General features: G+C 32.5%; 2 protein-coding genes across 2 annotated transcripts in view; one reads left to right on the top strand and one right to left on the bottom strand.

The window, feature by feature from the left end:
- Positions 1 to 17,433, bottom strand: part of LOC113397446 (THO complex subunit 2) — a 213,284-nt gene that overhangs the window by 45,888 nt on the left and 149,963 nt on the right. The window lies entirely within an intron of this gene.
- The window catches only part of LOC113397416 (paired mesoderm homeobox protein 2A-like), a 29,135-nt gene continuing 20,311 nt past the window's right edge, over positions 8,610 to 17,433 (top strand). Inside the window, exons 1-3 of the mRNA XM_026635741.2 lie at positions 8,610 to 8,639; positions 8,817 to 9,288; positions 16,490 to 16,686. Of these exons, the coding sequence (XP_026491526.2) occupies positions 8,610 to 8,639; positions 8,817 to 9,288; positions 16,490 to 16,686 (699 nt within the window). The remainder of the gene's footprint in view (positions 8,640 to 8,816; positions 9,289 to 16,489; positions 16,687 to 17,433) is intronic.

Genomic DNA, 17,433 nt, shown 5'->3' with positions numbered 1-17,433 from the left:
GCTTAATTATTTATCACTATCTATATTAAAAATATACAGGACAAATCAAATTTACACATTTCTTGACCAAAATAAATCGTATTTATATTTTTAAATTATTTAAACAGTATTAGTTAATAATTGCCATAACCAAAACTTCTATTAAATCTTAATTTATTTAATTCCTTATTTATTATAATAAATCTGTCCGGAAATCATAGGCATAACGCCATAGGTACAAAACAAATGTTAATGACTTGTTTGATACATTCTACATTCCAAAATAAGAAATATAACTTAGTATTATCTAAGATTGATTCTAAAATATGAATTACAATTTATTATTCTACATTTTACTTACTTTATTGCTAAGAGTAGATAATAATATTTCCTGTATTATTAAGTCCCAAATTAGCTGATAGATGTCGCTTTACAGATTAAATGTTTTATTCGATTTGTTACTTATATTGACAACAGATGACAGCACGGCGAACGCCCATGGATATAGTTTTGTTTTTATTTGTTACATACATTGAAACCAGATGGCAGCACAGCCGAGCGCCCATATATATACGAGTAGATGGCAGCACATATGAATAAAATAATTCCTCCTAAATACATTCCTCGATAGATGTCAGTAGTTAAAACAGTTCCATGTATTTTTGACTCTTTGAATTCAAGTCCCACATTGCTCATAATTGAAGATTTACCGGGTGTTTAGCTATTTTATATATTTTGATTTAGTGATTTTACCTCAGACTTTTTTTTCTTCGATGGAAGTAATATAAATTATTAAATAAAATAAGGATGTTTTATGTCTCAAGGAAAACCGTACGTTATGTGAAAATGATTAATGGTTAATGAAAATTTTGTAAGTAAATAATGTTTTAGATAAAGTTTAAGCTACAGTGAGAAATCTTCTATAATTTATTTCAGTAGGATTTATCCGATAATATAAAATAAATTATTGTTCCAGTAGGTTTTTAAAATCACTCCGGCATGTTTTAAAATTCATTTCAACTACCGAATTGGATCTTTGGAGTAGTAGATTCGGAACGACATACTAAGCAGATTCAAATTTATACAATTAATTTTTTTTCTAAAAATAAATTCAACCGAATTTCAGTTACTAGTAATAATTATCTATGAGCCGTGGCCCATGTAAAACGTCGATCATTGGATTACGTCTGGCACTACTGAGTAATCGCGTGCCAAATTTATGTCCATAATTTATCTAGTCGGCGGTGAAGGAAAAAATCGACATAAAACCACGCATGATGTATCTGACAGATGAAATTCAGCTAAATGTACGATTCGATCCGCAGTGCAGTAGCGTGGTGAAAGAGCCCCAATAAGGCTTTTGTCTAGCTGTAGGACATTTACGGGCTGTTGCCAATACAACAGTACTATCTCATTAAAAATAGCTGCATGGTTTAGCATTTATTATTATAAGTAAGGTGTGTTGTTGACTTTGTTTTTGTGTTTGTATTGATCATATTTGTTTAGGAGTTTCATTAAATAATATTATTTATTGAAAGTTCGGGATACAGCCCGGTAATTATAATGAAATTATTTTCTTAGATTATTAGTAAATTAACCCATTCCAAATATTCAATTAATTATTTTTCTTCTGTATTATTGTTTTTTACTTGTTTTCAAACATACTTTTATGTTTGGATACTAACATTTATATAACGCTTTTCACATGTACAAACGAAACATCAGACGTTTCCAACGTATAATACTTAATATAAGTAAAAAATCAAGTTAATATTTCTCGCGTCGGTCATGTCGGTTTGTCTACAATTTTCGCATTTGCACTTGAAAGTCCGATACGACACCGAGGGAGCAAACACTCGGAGGTTTGGGAGGGAGGTATTGGGGATTCCGCAAAGCCAGGCGTACGAAAAAGCCAGGCGAGGAGAGCTCGGGGCGTCGAGGCAAACACACCGTCTCGGGAGAGCCGTTCATTAGTTGTTCAAACAACCCGACAGCGGCCACTTTGACAAGCGGCAGGACCTGCTCGTCCTCCATCTAGAGGATTCTTCCCCTTCACTGATCTAAGGTTAACTAAAGAGCTATCGGAGCTGCACATTGCAAATAGAGCGGTCTGTTGTGCTAATGAACTGAGAATCAATAGTGGTCTCATGATATACAATTCGTTTGAGTATTATTACATATTAGTAATGTTGGTGTAAAAAAGTTATTCATTAAAAAACTATATATTTTATATAAAGTTTTGTTCCCTAATTTCCATACAAGTAATGAAGACATTTTATTATTCTATATATCCCTATCTGAGTTTATGTGGCAATCTTGATCTTAAATCGAATCCGCCTAAGAAGCTTCCACTAATTTTGTCGACTGTAAAATAAAAGTTTAATATTTACATTAATCTAGAATATTTAATATTTTACTTGTTGTATTTTGAAACAGTAGTAAAAAAGTCTGATCAGGTAAATCATTTTTGAGATATAAGGTAAACGATAACTTCATTGATATACAATATTTAGACGTAGAATTTATACAAGTACATTGAGGTTTTCTAGTTGAGTTGTGGTTTGCAATAACGATAATGCCTCACTCATTAATCAGTGACGCAGGTGTATTGTCATACCCCTTTTGGCTTCGAGCAAAATACTATAACGTATTTATCGTACAAATAAACAACGCAAAATGTCGAATGTTACTGTTAAATAAGAAACTTATTCCAGTTAATTGAAATTAGCTTTTCTAATAACAGATTATTGAATAGTTTGTTGGTGGTAGGGCTTTGTGGATGCGTGTCTAGGTAGGTACCATTTACTTGCCATATACTCTACCGCCACACAGCAATGAATAGTATTGTTGTGTTCATGTCCAGTAACTACAGATACAAGGGATATAACATCTTAGTTTTTAAGGTTTGTGGCGTATTGACGATCTAAGGCTTTGTTAGTAAATATTAAGGACTTATAGGGCCAATATCTATGGACGGTGATGACTTATAATCAAGTGGTCCATTTGGCCGTCCGCTTATTTATATATATTAAAAATGAGGTGTTGATTACTTTGCATAATTTTAGTATGTCAAGTAAAAGCGTTGCTGAAAAATGTACGGGTAGGTATTGTAGCCGGTAATCATGGCGATTGGTAGGTCATCAATCAGCGGCTCAGGTGCCATGTCACCCCTGGACGTCGTACTGAAAACTCTAACGCCTCTATTCTACGGATTATAGTAAGTAACAATATTACGTACAAGTATACGTATACATGTTTAAGTAAAATATTCAATAACGTAAACTATGCTAAATTTTATTTTTTATTTCTATTATTAAGCTTTTGTGGACATTGGTATAATAAGTATCTACATAACATTTATATCATAATATACATTTCTATTGGTTGGCATAATTTGTACCGTCAACTTCAACAATCATCATCATATTACAGCCAATTGAAATGACATATTCATCACTACGTCTATTGGTGAAAAACGTTTTAAATTCCGAGTGGTAAATTATGAGTTTATTGCGTAAATACGAGATTCACAGATTGATAAACAGTAAATGTTCACATATGCGCAGTTAGTTTATTATAATCAAACAATTCTTAGACCATAATGCGTTGCCAACTTTGGAATCTAAAACTATTACCCCTAAGTTTGTACCTGTGATTTTATTATATTGGTACTTTCGTTTTCATAACGAAACCTCCTACTTCGTTACTATCACTACAACGTTACTGTTACGTGATATATATAAATAAGGCCGTCGCCACACAATGGAGCTTATGTTACACTTTTAAAAAATATATACTTTTTAACTTACAGATAAGTATAAAAAACAACTTATTTTTATTTTTCATTCAGGCCACGGAAAACCTTATAGGTCCACTTTCGTGTTTCGAACGTACACGTTTTCCTCATAGACACGTCCCTATCTATGTCATAGTCTGTTTTCTTCATATATACGTAACAAAAACAGCTTACCATTGTTAATTGATTCTAATTTATAAGGTCGATTAGGGGTACAAATACGGAAATTAAAACAATATAACGTATTTTTAGTGTTTAATGTGGTCCATCAAATGACTCTTTCATTCGATATTAAAGAAAATGTAAATAAAAATAAGCTTTTTCTCTTCTTTCTGGAACTACTGAGCCTAAAATAAATTATTTTTAAATGCTTAACATAAAGATTAGAGAAGAAGTCTACGAAACGAAATTCTTTAATAAGCCTTTAATTTTTTCGGATTGGAAAATATTCGTAAAATACTAATGTATAATATCAGCCTATTAAAATAACTATCAATTGTTATATAGGTATTATAAATGACTGGCCTAATACTCTTGGATAACTGTTAAACTGTTGGAAAATAAAAGGTTTTAGGTGTATCGTCAAAATTTAATATTTTTTGTTTCTAAGTCATTCAATATTTATCAGTTATATTTAAGTGTAATTTATTCTAAATTTTTATGTACAAATATATTTACGGATTATAAATTATTCGTATATATGTAAGTATTGGTAAAACGAATTCACCATAATTTGGATGTGATAAATAAGTAAAAGTTAAACAAAAACCTTATGTCAATCATAATGAAGGCTAAGATTCATAGTAAGTGTTCTATGACGCGTAGTTTAGTTATATGTTAATTAAAAACAGCGATGTATGAGGCCACCCGGCATGTGGCCTCGGGGGCCCAAATTGAATTAGGAGACGCACGCATTCGCCCATAACCGCGCATTATCGGATTAGTTGCAACGCGCTGCTTTAGACTGACGATTACAACTTCTTTGTTTTGCTTTTGATTTTTATTATCAAAAGAAGTGCTATTCTTACATTCTATTATCTTTATTAAGATTAACGAAAGAATCTTTATTCATTTCATTTGTATTATATTTGGTAATTATATAAGATCACGACACCGCCTTTTGATTTCTTTGACAAGGACGCATCATATTCTTTTTTAAAAAAAGTTAACATAAATTTAATCACCTAATTTGTTCCTCCACTCCACCTAATGTTGTCTTGTTTATTCACCTGAAAAAATCGGCTTTGTTAACTATGAGTCTATGTGGTGTTGCGAATATATTTTAAAAAGCGAAGTTGATTTTGATGTACGCGTAGCCAAGTTCCAAAATTGTTGAAAAGCAACCTAATTTTAAGGTTACAGAAATATATAATTAACTCATTTATATTCCAGAAAAAGGTCATACGCCGTCATAATAAGAGTAGTTATTATATATAGAAATCATAAAACACCTAAGTATAAAAAAAATCGCCTCAACATAGGAGGCGGGATACTAAACATTTAACTTATTCTTATATACCTAATCTGAAATGTTAAGTTACACTGTTTTTATACACTCAATATTTTAGTAAAATTTAAGGAAGGATAAATGAAATATTTTAGAACGTTTGACCTTACATAAGCGATATTATAAAAATATGCGTTTCTTTTTCAATATTCTCTAGAAAAGATTAAGTAACATAATAACTAAAATATAAGTAATATTTTTTTGTCTAATATTAACATAATAAAAGTAAATCTATAGCAACGAAAAGAAAAAAAGGTTTTATGGGAAGCGAAAAACTACGCAGCAGTTGTTTGATTACAGGTCGCTAAGTGATCACATATATTACACAAAACTTGTTTTCCTTTCCTTATGCCGAGTAAATACGATGTCAATGGATGTGAGTGTCGTTCGTTATTTTAAATAGATTTTTTGTTTATTGCACGATCGACTTCATCGTATTTAAAGATTTTGTTATTAAAAAAACAAAACTTGTTTTAATAAAATTAAGCAATGCATATACACAAGTATCATATATATTTGATTGTATTCAAAGCATTTTTGAATAGTCAGTAGCTTCAGTAAGTAAATAAACGTAAAGTAAAGATTATTGTTTAAATTGCTTGTATCGATTTGGTTTCGGATAAATGATTTTACTAACTACACTAAACTACTTGAGCTCAAGGACGGAGTAACTTTAAGAAATTATATTTAAAAGAATGCTGTTCCTGTGAGAAATGTTTACAAACTATTCCTATTCCCAATGTGCAGGTTCAACCTTGTTACTGAATATTCCGTTCTTATCATCCAACCCAATCAATGAGTTGATGTTTAACTGACGCTGATGCTGATATATTATTTTTCATAGTATGTACACCAATTTAATAAGAATATAGAGTTAAAAAAGACATTATAAATCATTTAATTATGCATTGTAATAACAAGATCAAAAGATCCTTAAAGTGATGGCCGCAAGGGAAAATATTTTGTGAAAACACGCCTGCAACGGAGAAGACCCTGGCACATACGAGTATATAACACATTTTATAAAATACAGTCATTTCCCGCCGTCAGTACACTTCTTTTAGGTTATGCAATTGATTTTAATACGATTTTCATCAATCAAGAGACTGATTGATTCAAGAAGAAGCTTAACATGTATAATATATTTATTTATGTATTAGTATTATAGTAGAAAAAAGCCGAGAATTTCAACTTTCCTAGACGGAAAAGGCAATGATTTTTATATTAGTTCTTCAATCTAAAAGTTGTATATAAACCTTATTGTATACATGTGAAACCGGGACGGCTAGCTAGTATCTATTTAACTACATTGCAAAAGCGTGGTAGAATAAGCTCCAGACGTCCTTAATAGTAGAATAATAATTTTTATCGAAAAAAACTAAATATTGTTTCTAAAGCAAAAAACTCAATGGTTAATGTTGATGACTAATATTGATGATATTTTTAAACTGTAATTACGTGACATATCTGTAACGAAGTGTTTTGCATAATCCTGCGTTTCCGATTGGAAGCAAATGTGGATTGTTAATAACTACATACTTATTATAAAACCAAGTCACTTAGTTGTCACTTCTGTCTGAACGGTATATTCTACAAAACTATTGGATTGATTTTCATGCGGTTTTCGCGGACGGAGTGATTCACAAGGAAGGTTTAAGTGTATAATTCATTACGCTTTTGTATAAATTGGCTGAATTATTATGTCAGAAAAAAAGCAAACGCCGCGCTTGCGCCGCTTAAGCCAATAGACTTATAATATGTTAGACGATATAAAACTTTTATATAGACTCTTATTCTACCCTTTTGAAGCGGGGATGGATAGCTATTAAACTAACATTTCTAAGATTTTTCAAAGAGTTATCGGTCAAAGTCAACATACATTAAAAGCTGTATATTTCTACCTCTCTTACTAATTATGTAATTATTCGAAACCTTAATAACTGCATTTTAAGTAAGTCCTTCAATTATCCTAAACAAAAAATTCATATCAGTCGTTGTTTTATGTAATAGGTATATCTACTAAAAAGTTAGAATCATCAACAACAAAAAAACTACATGCATTATCTAATACATCAAACGGAAAAATAAAAAAGGGAGTAACTGTGTTGCAATTACGATGAATAATAAATAAAGTGGCGGGATGCGTCGCTAGTCCCGCGGGACGACGTGGCGCGAGCGTTGCGTCGCGAATATTATACGCGTCATTTTCTCACGTACCCTGTAGTGATGTGCCTTATGCAACTTGTTCGCCACCCGCAGCGTACGACTACGCAGGGAATATTATGCTGGTAAAGACTATTTACATAAAAATGAATTGCATTTTATGATCTTGTTGCTATTTTTTTGTTTGCCAATATTTTGCTAATCGCTCTGTATATAATAATATAATATCTTATTTACCATATTCTGGTATGACTAACAAAATAAGGTAAATAGTGACGCTATGACTAGCGAATCACAATATCATGAGTTCACTTTTTTTTTTTAAACTTATGTTACATTGTGAGACGTTTTCATGATCTACTTCAAGATATTATTAACATAATTTATTAATTTAATTCCGTCTATCCTTTTAAGTACAACGATGTTACAAACATCTAGACTTACCTACTTATTTTTTTGTCATACTTTAAGAAATATTAATCATTTTCCATATTACCATTGCGTCACTGCCTGTAGTTACACTAACTTATACCAACTATACACCCTTCAAACCGGAACACAACATTACCTGCTATGTACCTATTGCTGATTGGTAGTAGAATATTTCTAGCTTTACAGACTTGCAAAAAGTCCTGCCACCAAGTATACATTAATAATATTTCAAAAAACTTATAAAGTTAAAAATAATTTATTAAATATAATTTTTCATTTTTAATATTAACAGCGTAATATTACATTGTCATTAAGAACAAAGTTGGTGTCATTTAAATAGTACCTACTCAAAAGTAAGAAAATAAAACATAAAACACAATATAATTAATTAATATAACGTTTCTTGATATAATTAAAACTTTTATTTTATAATTAATAGTTTTCAAAATTTCCATATCAATTAGGTAACTCGTCCGCCATCCGTAGCTGAAAAGCGTTTCACAAATAGCTTATAACGGCCACCCTAAGACAACGATCAATCACTTGCGATACGAAACCTTTTCCTTGTACCAGATCCATCTAAACTTTTAGAATAGATCCATAATGTTATTTACTTGTAGGTATAACGCTTACGACAAAGTTGGAGTGCAATAGGGTCCCCGATTAAATATACCAACAGCCATTCATTAGTACCTACCTGGACCGTTAATTACAACTTTTTTATTTTCCTCAATGACAAAGAAACTGTCGGCGAAAAGAAAAGTAGACAAGTGTCGTGACATGCACCCTCGAGCGTAGCGCGGAGGGGACGAGGGTGCGGGGACCAATGGGGCGGTATACCCGACCGCCGGGCTCGCCCATTGGCCCTCCTGGGGGTGCGGCCCCGCCCCGTCCTCGAGGCTCGCCCTTATTGAATTAGGCTTATCATTCGATTTCAAGTGGGGCGAGCGCGCGGTCCTCCGTGTCGGTAAAAACTATCCTTGTGATCCGATACCATCTGTAATCGGCATAATTCGATATACTCACGGCTCATCCAATTATGTGGCTGTGAGCTCTCGCGACCTCCGACACGCAAAGAACGCGCCCCGCGCGGCGCGCCACTTTTGGCGGGAGCTGAACATTTTTCGTTTCTTAGGTTTCGGAGCCGATGTTAGAAAGTGCGTTAAAAAAATAGGTGCAGCAATGGAGTACGGGTATCTGAGCGGTGCCGGTGGTGGGTTCGACAGCGGTTGCCTGGGTTCCGGCGGTGGAGAACTGTCATGGGGCGAGTTGGCGTCATGTGGACAGATGTCGCAAGCTGCCTACCGCTACCAAGGCATGCGTTACCAACCGCCGCCGCCACAGTGTGCGCGCCCTCAGGATGCTGCTATGAGGAATCACCACATATTCCCGCCGGCTATGAATTTACAACGTAAGTAACGTTAACATTACTGGTTTATTTTTTCCGTCAGACGGTCTTAAAAAGAATACCGAACTTTATTACATAAAAATAAGATTTTTTTTAATAAATAATTCTATGTTACTTGCTTTAGTAGTCATTTTATCAGCTAAACAAACAGACTCTAGGGCGCACATGCAGCACAAAAGTTGTTTTTTTTTACATAAAATCGTGGAAGGATAGTCATAGTTGTATTATTTTTCTTTCAGTTATAATGGAAATGCAAAAATGTTTACAATCTTAACTACTATGATAATTTAATTAAATTTAATAAATTAATTTTAATATTAATTAAATACGTAATAAAAAAATTCAAATCGGTATTCACAAAAAAACACGATGGTATTTTTAAATCACTGAGCTGTAACATTATTATAATATTTTTATCTTAGGAATGTAAATTTAAATATTTTTTATACCTTCACTACCGATGCCGTAGACCGCGTTCGTCTCCTTGTAGTTTCTGAACGACCAGCTTTTGATTCTTCTGATTACTTATCCTACAATCTCTCAGACGATATCTACTTGAAAAAAAAAATTTGATTAACCCACCCGTACCTAAATACAAAAATAAATTAGCATCACGATTTCTTAGCCTTCAAATGATTTGAACTTTTGTTAAGGTTTTATATGTTTAATTTTACAAAACTTATTTGACATGTAACAAAATAAAAACATTTTTTATTTAAGTAACCACTTAATCGGATGAATGAAAAGCTATCAGGGTTTGTTACATATATACTAGTATATGTTCGATCATAAACAAAACTGACAGTAACAACAAAATATATGTACCTACTCCGTGAAACCACAAACACCATGAGGGCCAGTAGTATGGGGACTAAATAGATATAAATATTCAGGTTACGAAGGCTTATTTGCATCGAATCGAATTTGCAATGAGGCATGAAATACCTCCTTCTAAAAGCCATTTTTTATCTTTTTCTATCCGGTTTTTATATTTATATAAAATTTATATCTGTAATGTCAATTATTTAGTTACAATAGAATTCAATAAATCAAAATATTAGGTAGACTCTTAAAAGCACTTTTGAATATTTTTTATTTTATCCATTAAATGTTATGCTGGCTTGATTACGGCCATTATATACAAAAGTAAGAGAATAAAAACAATAAAAGGTAACTTTATAAATTCTCGTTAATATACATTTGTTATTTTATATGCTTTATGTATACCAGTATTACACAAGGTTTTTCAATATTCACATATTACATATGACCGGATTAAGAAGCATTTCGATTCAAAAGAAAATTAAAATATTTTTTCATCACATCATACGCTGTAGGGATTATACGGAAATATATGTTAATATTTATTCAGATTACATAATATTTGTTAAGATTATAATTAGAGTCTAGTTTTATAAAAATCACATAATTCAAATATTCAGTCGTCAGCTATGTGTATTTTATCATTGATAAAGCAGATAAACCATGTAATGGTTAGTGGTCACTTAAAAAAACTGACTGTAAGAAATTAAAATTACTTCTGAGACTATCGGCGCAGGCAAACCAAGGAATCTAAGACATTACATCCCTTGCACGACTAATACACACACAATTCGAACTATAGCTAATTCCAATACCAGAGATAATAAATGCTAAATTTACATATTCCATGCAATTTGCTAATAGCTCTGTGATATTAACAAACTCCGAGTCTACAAACCTTTTAATCAATATATATTTATTTATAATACAACATTTAACTCTGCTATTGACGTATTCATATAACTATTAATGTATTCAAGTTTATTTTACTTCCAAAGTCCGATAACATTGTAATACATAGCATAAATATTGCTTTAATAATTGTCTGAAACCCACACAAACGACCTGCACAAAGACCTGCGCTAGGTTTACTTATAATAAAGAAAATATAGAAATTATTTAAGGACTAACTTTTATGGTCTATGTAATCGATTCAAGAATTAAAGTTCGTTCTATAAAAAATAATGGATATACTTGCAAACATTCATAAGGTTAGAATCTTGAGAAACTATTAAAAACTATTGAAAACAATTTTTAAGCAAAAAATATAAAAATAGTAATATTTTTAAATCATAGAATAAGATATTAAAAGGCCTCTGCTCTGAGATATATAAAATAGTATACTTAACTCATAAAAGAGTTTTCCTTTGATGGTCATATATTTTTTTATTAAATATAATTTAATTAATAATATTTAAAATGCGAAAAAATGTTTTGAATGCTTACAACTATAAATCGTTCTTTTTTTAATCTTAATAGCTTTTAAATATTTTAAATTAAACACAAAATTATCGTTTTAAGTTGTTTACTAAAATAACTAAATTTTGTAAATATGATTACACTTGTTTCGTAGTAACACCAAAGTAAAATCGTTTTCATTTGGTAACAAGTGGCGGAATGATGGGGGAAATAAGACGACGTCATGAAACAAAGAGTGCCTTGGGCGGACCGGGTGGTGTGGGGGCCAAGTTCCAGCCGCGTGAGCGATTGCGTCCCTAATTGGCGGCGGCGTCCGCGAGAATCTTAGAGGGAGGACAGCAGTTCGAGCCAGTCTTGCTTGTGCCTTGGATCTTAGCCTGCGGACCGACCCCCTTTTGAGAAGTTTGTCTCACCCCCGTTAGCACCCGTACAACAATAATTCTCATCACGTAATCTTCTGTAAGCCCGCCTTATGCCCGTTAATCACGTACAAATTAATTACAAGTTCCTACTTACAGTCCTATAATCGTGCAACAATTAATATACATATAAATTGTTGCACGATTATAGGAATTATATGGTTACGTTGTATGCCTTTGCTTTAAGGATTCCAATTTCTTGAATATATGTAACACTACCGTACCTAAGAAATATAAAAATTGTCTTGTCAGCTATTATATGAATATTTTATATTGAGTAGCTTTCAATATTATATATTAGAAAATGATAAATAGTTTCTTTACTCCAATTTCTTTTTAAAACAAGTGCTTGGAATTAAAACGAAATTATTCTATATTAACATGTAAAGTCATATAAAAAAATTATAGATCAAAAACTTTTATATCTCACTACATTCAAAGTATATCGACGGATGTTTATTCGATTTGATTTGTAACAGAGAGGGAAAATTCGTATAGTTGGGTACCTATCCTAAACCAATATCGCAATTTCTATTCTCGCGTCGGCGCGCCTTTGCATGCAAGTGGACGGGTTAATTCGATTTGGTGGCACAGAGGGCAATATTTTATCGCATCATGTGATCTATTCTGTCCCAGTAAGTATAGTAGAGTGGGTCATAAAAAAGGCAATATCTCACAGTTGAGTTGCGTCGCGAGCCAGGCTCGTAACTTCTACAATGTTACTGTAACACACTTTACTTGAGGAGACGTTTTCATTTTGCTCATATTACATCATCATCTAAAGATATCTTATACATTTTTATTATTTATAAAAATATTTTTTGTACCGCATTAGGTCAGATAACGGGCATTGCAATTGCAATTCAATTTGTCAGATAATATAGTTAAAACAATTATTTCCTTCCTTGGAATTAGTTGAATTAATAAAAAAAATGAATTTTTATTCCCGTTTCCGAGTCGTCGCGAAGTACAATTTGACTTCTGTTTCGGAGAACCCGTTTTATTACTGCCATTATCGAAATTTACCTACATGTTTATTCGCAAATATAAATTGTATTGGTGTTCTGCATTACTCTTGACTTTTATGTTTTGCATTTTATGATGTTCCAAATGGAATTATAACTAAGATTTCTTAGACATTTTTTATTCATACGGTAATTTTAACATGATTACAGTCAATTTAAATCAATCAAATCGTATTGATAAAACATTGAAATAAAACAACACCAAGTTAATAACACTTTTACAAAAGTGTCGAGTATGTTATATACGCTTTAGCCAGTTACATATTTTAAAGACACGACCAGAAGGTATACTTAGGTATAAATAATAAGAAAGTGACAGTTCTGCCGACAAGTGTCTTTCATTTTTTCTCCGAGAAGCAGTGTCGGCTTGATCCAGCTTTCCATTAATCTGCTAACCCTTCCGCAATATGCCGCGTTGACGCGCCGACATCGCCTGCATTATGAATGTCGGCGAACTTTGCGCGTGACGCGAGAAAAATGAACCACGGCCGCGTGGATGGATGGCGAAACAATTTACTACGATTTACTAAAGAGGAAAAAATGTTGAACGCGTAATATATTTGCAGATATTATAAACACAACAGATTTCAATGCTTTAGCTTATATATTTGTGAAGCACACTAAAGAATAAAATAGTTAAAAGTAAATATTGTTGTAATCTTTTTTTTTGTATTTTCATGTGTTACTATTATTTCTTTAAATTACAATTAAGTATGTAAATAAGTTATATATATAGGTATTATATATTTTTTATGTCTTGTAAGTCTTAAATAATAATCCACATTCAAGTGTAAATGTACAGTAGATTCTCAGAGCCCCTGAAGTCGCTCCGTTCAGTAATTAGCGAAGGATCTCCGGTTGGGAATAAGTCTGGGAGGGAAGATGGGGGTTCATGGATCATATCACCTGCGAATTAATCGGCGTCTGACGATTAATTAGCTCCACGTGTTCTCCATGTAACGAATTCATGCTACATAGGTCGAAGATTACAATTTATGGTTTTATTGTTATTCAAATAAATTCCGTATCATAGTAATATTATTATTATATTTAAATAAATAAATGATGAGACTTTTTATGTCTTGTCTCATTGAAAAAACAACTAAATCAATATGTGTATCTGAGAAGGCTTGACTATATAATACTGTTATTCAAGTAGCTGCGTTTCGCAGTTTTACCCGCTTTAAATTTGGATAAGCTAGACGTGACAAACGTGAATTTCATGTTCTTGTACAATTACGACTCGAAATTTAACAAATTTTCTTTGAGTAAATTGACTATCGGGTTAATTACACATTCGTCTATTAACAATATTTTTTACATGAATAGTTTATTGCCAAAATGAAGGATTTTAGCTAGGGCGTCTTATATCAATGAACAGTCATATCATATAACTGTGAGGAAATACCATAGTGGAAAAATGTGTGGAAATACAGGTGCTATCCTTATTCTCTTCCTGTCAAAGTTCGATGGGAAAGCAATTCGACGCGACTGGACAGTCATAGGACCAACATTTTTACAAGGCACGAAAGAGACACACACAAAATGTCAACTTTTTAACTCTGGGCTGTCTCTGATAATTTCATAATAAAACTTTTTAATGGCCAAACTCGGTTTTTAAACTTTGGATCTGGAATCTTATAAGCTAGCATGATCAACGAGGGTGTTATTGTTGATTGCATTAAAAATAGTATCTCGTAATTTATTTATTGGTATATTTAAGACTAAGAAAATAACATATATAATTTTTAATGATTTCGTATATTTTAAGTAAAACTTATTAAGGGATTAGGTAGGAACATCCAAGATAAATATAATGAAGCATTTATATTTAGCGAACGCTCAGTTTCAGCGACTTCTAGGTCTGTCTATAAAGAGATAAAGGGCGCAATAACAATGATCGGGCCGCCTGCCTGACCCAAGAACTGCAAACTCAAATTAAACATCATAAGAACAGAAACATCTTGGCGGGATCCTCTTCATTAGGTTTCACAAATTGCGGGGAGGTGGTGCGCGGGCAGTGACACGATTTCCCGTCCTCCCCGCTATCCGCACCCTCTATTAATAATGCAAATGAGACCGCAGCTTGGCCAAGAAGCGAGTCTCGATTAATTCCGGTTCATTTGGGGTAATTGTCGCTGCGCGTGCGGTTTGCGGTATCTATCTCGCACGTTCGTACTAATGTCTATGGTAACTGTTTTGCAGGAATTAATTATATCGTCAGTTAAAAAATATTTATGGCTTTATGCGAATGTACTGAAAATTGCGCAAATTAACAAAAAAAGTTAGTTAGTTACAGTTTTTTAAATTCAGTTACAAAATTATATTATTCAGCTTGTGACTCGAAGCCATGATTAAAACGTCTGCAGTACAAATACAGAAAAATGCAAAACGCAGTATTCAACGGAATTTTAATCTGAAATCGCTAGCAAGACTACGGAATTGTAGCGCGTAGCTCGTAGCTCTCAGTAACAAAAGAGTGCAGTTTTCCTTACGTAGCCAAGGCGTAGCGTCGGCTACGATCGATATCTATGCCACGCGACATGCCACCGCTACGGTTTTTCCACCCATTATTATTTAGACGAAGTATCTTATAATGCTTCTTTATTTTTACCAACGTATTAAAAAAATGAATAATTATAAGTGAATGACAAAAATCATGGATTTGGTTAAATAATCTTAGCTTTTTTACTATATTTATAATATAAGTATATTAAGAATTTATAACTAATTAGATTTTTTTTAAACTAAGGAACATGCAAGGGTATCATTACAAAATTAAAAATATCAAATTTAAATGAATGAAAAATTTCAAATAAATGGGTAGTAAAGATAACTACAAGCATCTAAAACCTTTATAGTTAATAGAGTTTTTATATATTATAGGAAAAAAAAAGATTTATCAAAATAGATCCACAAAAACGAATATCAACGTTTAGTAAGAATATCATATTAAGAACGTTATTAACAAAATTATATGTAGTGCATGTACCTTTAATATTTGTTTATAATAAGATGAAAATTAAATTGATAGAGCAATATTTTTCTTCGTAAGCTTATTAAAAAGATTATAAAACAAAATAAACATTGCAAAAGTATAAAATTTACTGTTATAACTTATCATCACTTTTTATATAAAATAATGATATAAGTATCTCAAAAATACCAACCATCTTAATTAAAACGCCAAATAGCATTAGCATTTATAAACATAAATTATATATAAAGGTGTAGGTACAATAAGTTGTACCTACGAGGGCGCTGTCGGAGGGGAGACAAAAATGGCCGCTTCTAAACTCGAATGTACCTTCTCTTTCATTCAGCGGTACGAAATATAAAACTGTAAATATATACTATGTTATTTTAAAAGCTCTAATCTTTACTATTGAGTGATACCGATGCTTGAATTTCTCCTTGGTCTGTTATTACTGAAACATTACCGCATTTATTGATTAGTTATAGTATTCATGTAAAACATTTAACCAGCCCGTATAAAATATATATTTTTTTGTTTAACAGCTGGTCTCCCTTACAAAGTATATGGGGGACATGAAGGTTCCTTGACAGAGAAACGGAAGCAGCGTCGAATCCGGACTACATTCACATCAGCACAGCTTAAAGAGTTAGAGAGAGCCTTCCAAGAGACACATTACCCCGACATTTACACAAGAGAGGAAATAGCAATGAAAATAGACTTAACAGAAGCTAGAGTACAGGTGAGCCTTATTAATTGTTATTTTATTTATATTCTCTAATCTTTAAATATATATATCAATATTGAAAAATAAGAAAAAGTCACGATGTGAAGGTTTAAGACATACGTTGTGTTGTTACAATTCATTAAAATCTAAATATCGTATAATTAACAACTTTGCATTAGTGTCTATCGATTTAATGGAATAAAGTAATCAAAATATTTCGAGCCTCCCACTGGGATGAAAAAAAAAACCTTTTTCCGCTTCGTCCGTCACTGCATTTCCACAGTCCAATTAGTGTCCGGTAATTCGGCTGTAGCTGACGGCGCCTTGCCAAAAAAACGTAGCAGACATTCGCGGTTAGCTACTGTTAATTTCATAATAGGCGCTCATTTTTATGTACGCCGGGTCTGCGACGCGTGCTCCTTGTTGCTCTTACTGAATATTTAATGTTACGGAATCGGGTGAGTGGCGCGAGAACTGATCACGTTCTGCCGCAAGCGACCCGCTGGTGACTCTATACTAATCTCATATTCTACATGACAACGCCCTAGACAGGGCGACTCTGACATTATAAGATATTTTGATTCGTATTGGATATTTATGTACGAATAAATTTATGAAATGTTAAAATTTTTCATCACATAAATGAGGAATTAATCTTAAAGAAAAGTCACGCATCCGAGTAAAAGCGCCGCCGGTGCACAATACATAATGAAAAAACAATCGTAAAGCTATGTATCAGCGCAACCCCCATAGCAACGCTCA

This window comes from Vanessa tameamea, chromosome 3, assembly GCF_037043105.1.
Source record: "Vanessa tameamea isolate UH-Manoa-2023 chromosome 3, ilVanTame1 primary haplotype, whole genome shotgun sequence".
Classification (NCBI taxonomy): domain Eukaryota; kingdom Metazoa; phylum Arthropoda; class Insecta; order Lepidoptera; family Nymphalidae; genus Vanessa; species Vanessa tameamea.
The sequence above is the reverse complement of the archived record's forward strand: the minus strand, read 5'-3'. Positions and strand labels throughout refer to the sequence as shown.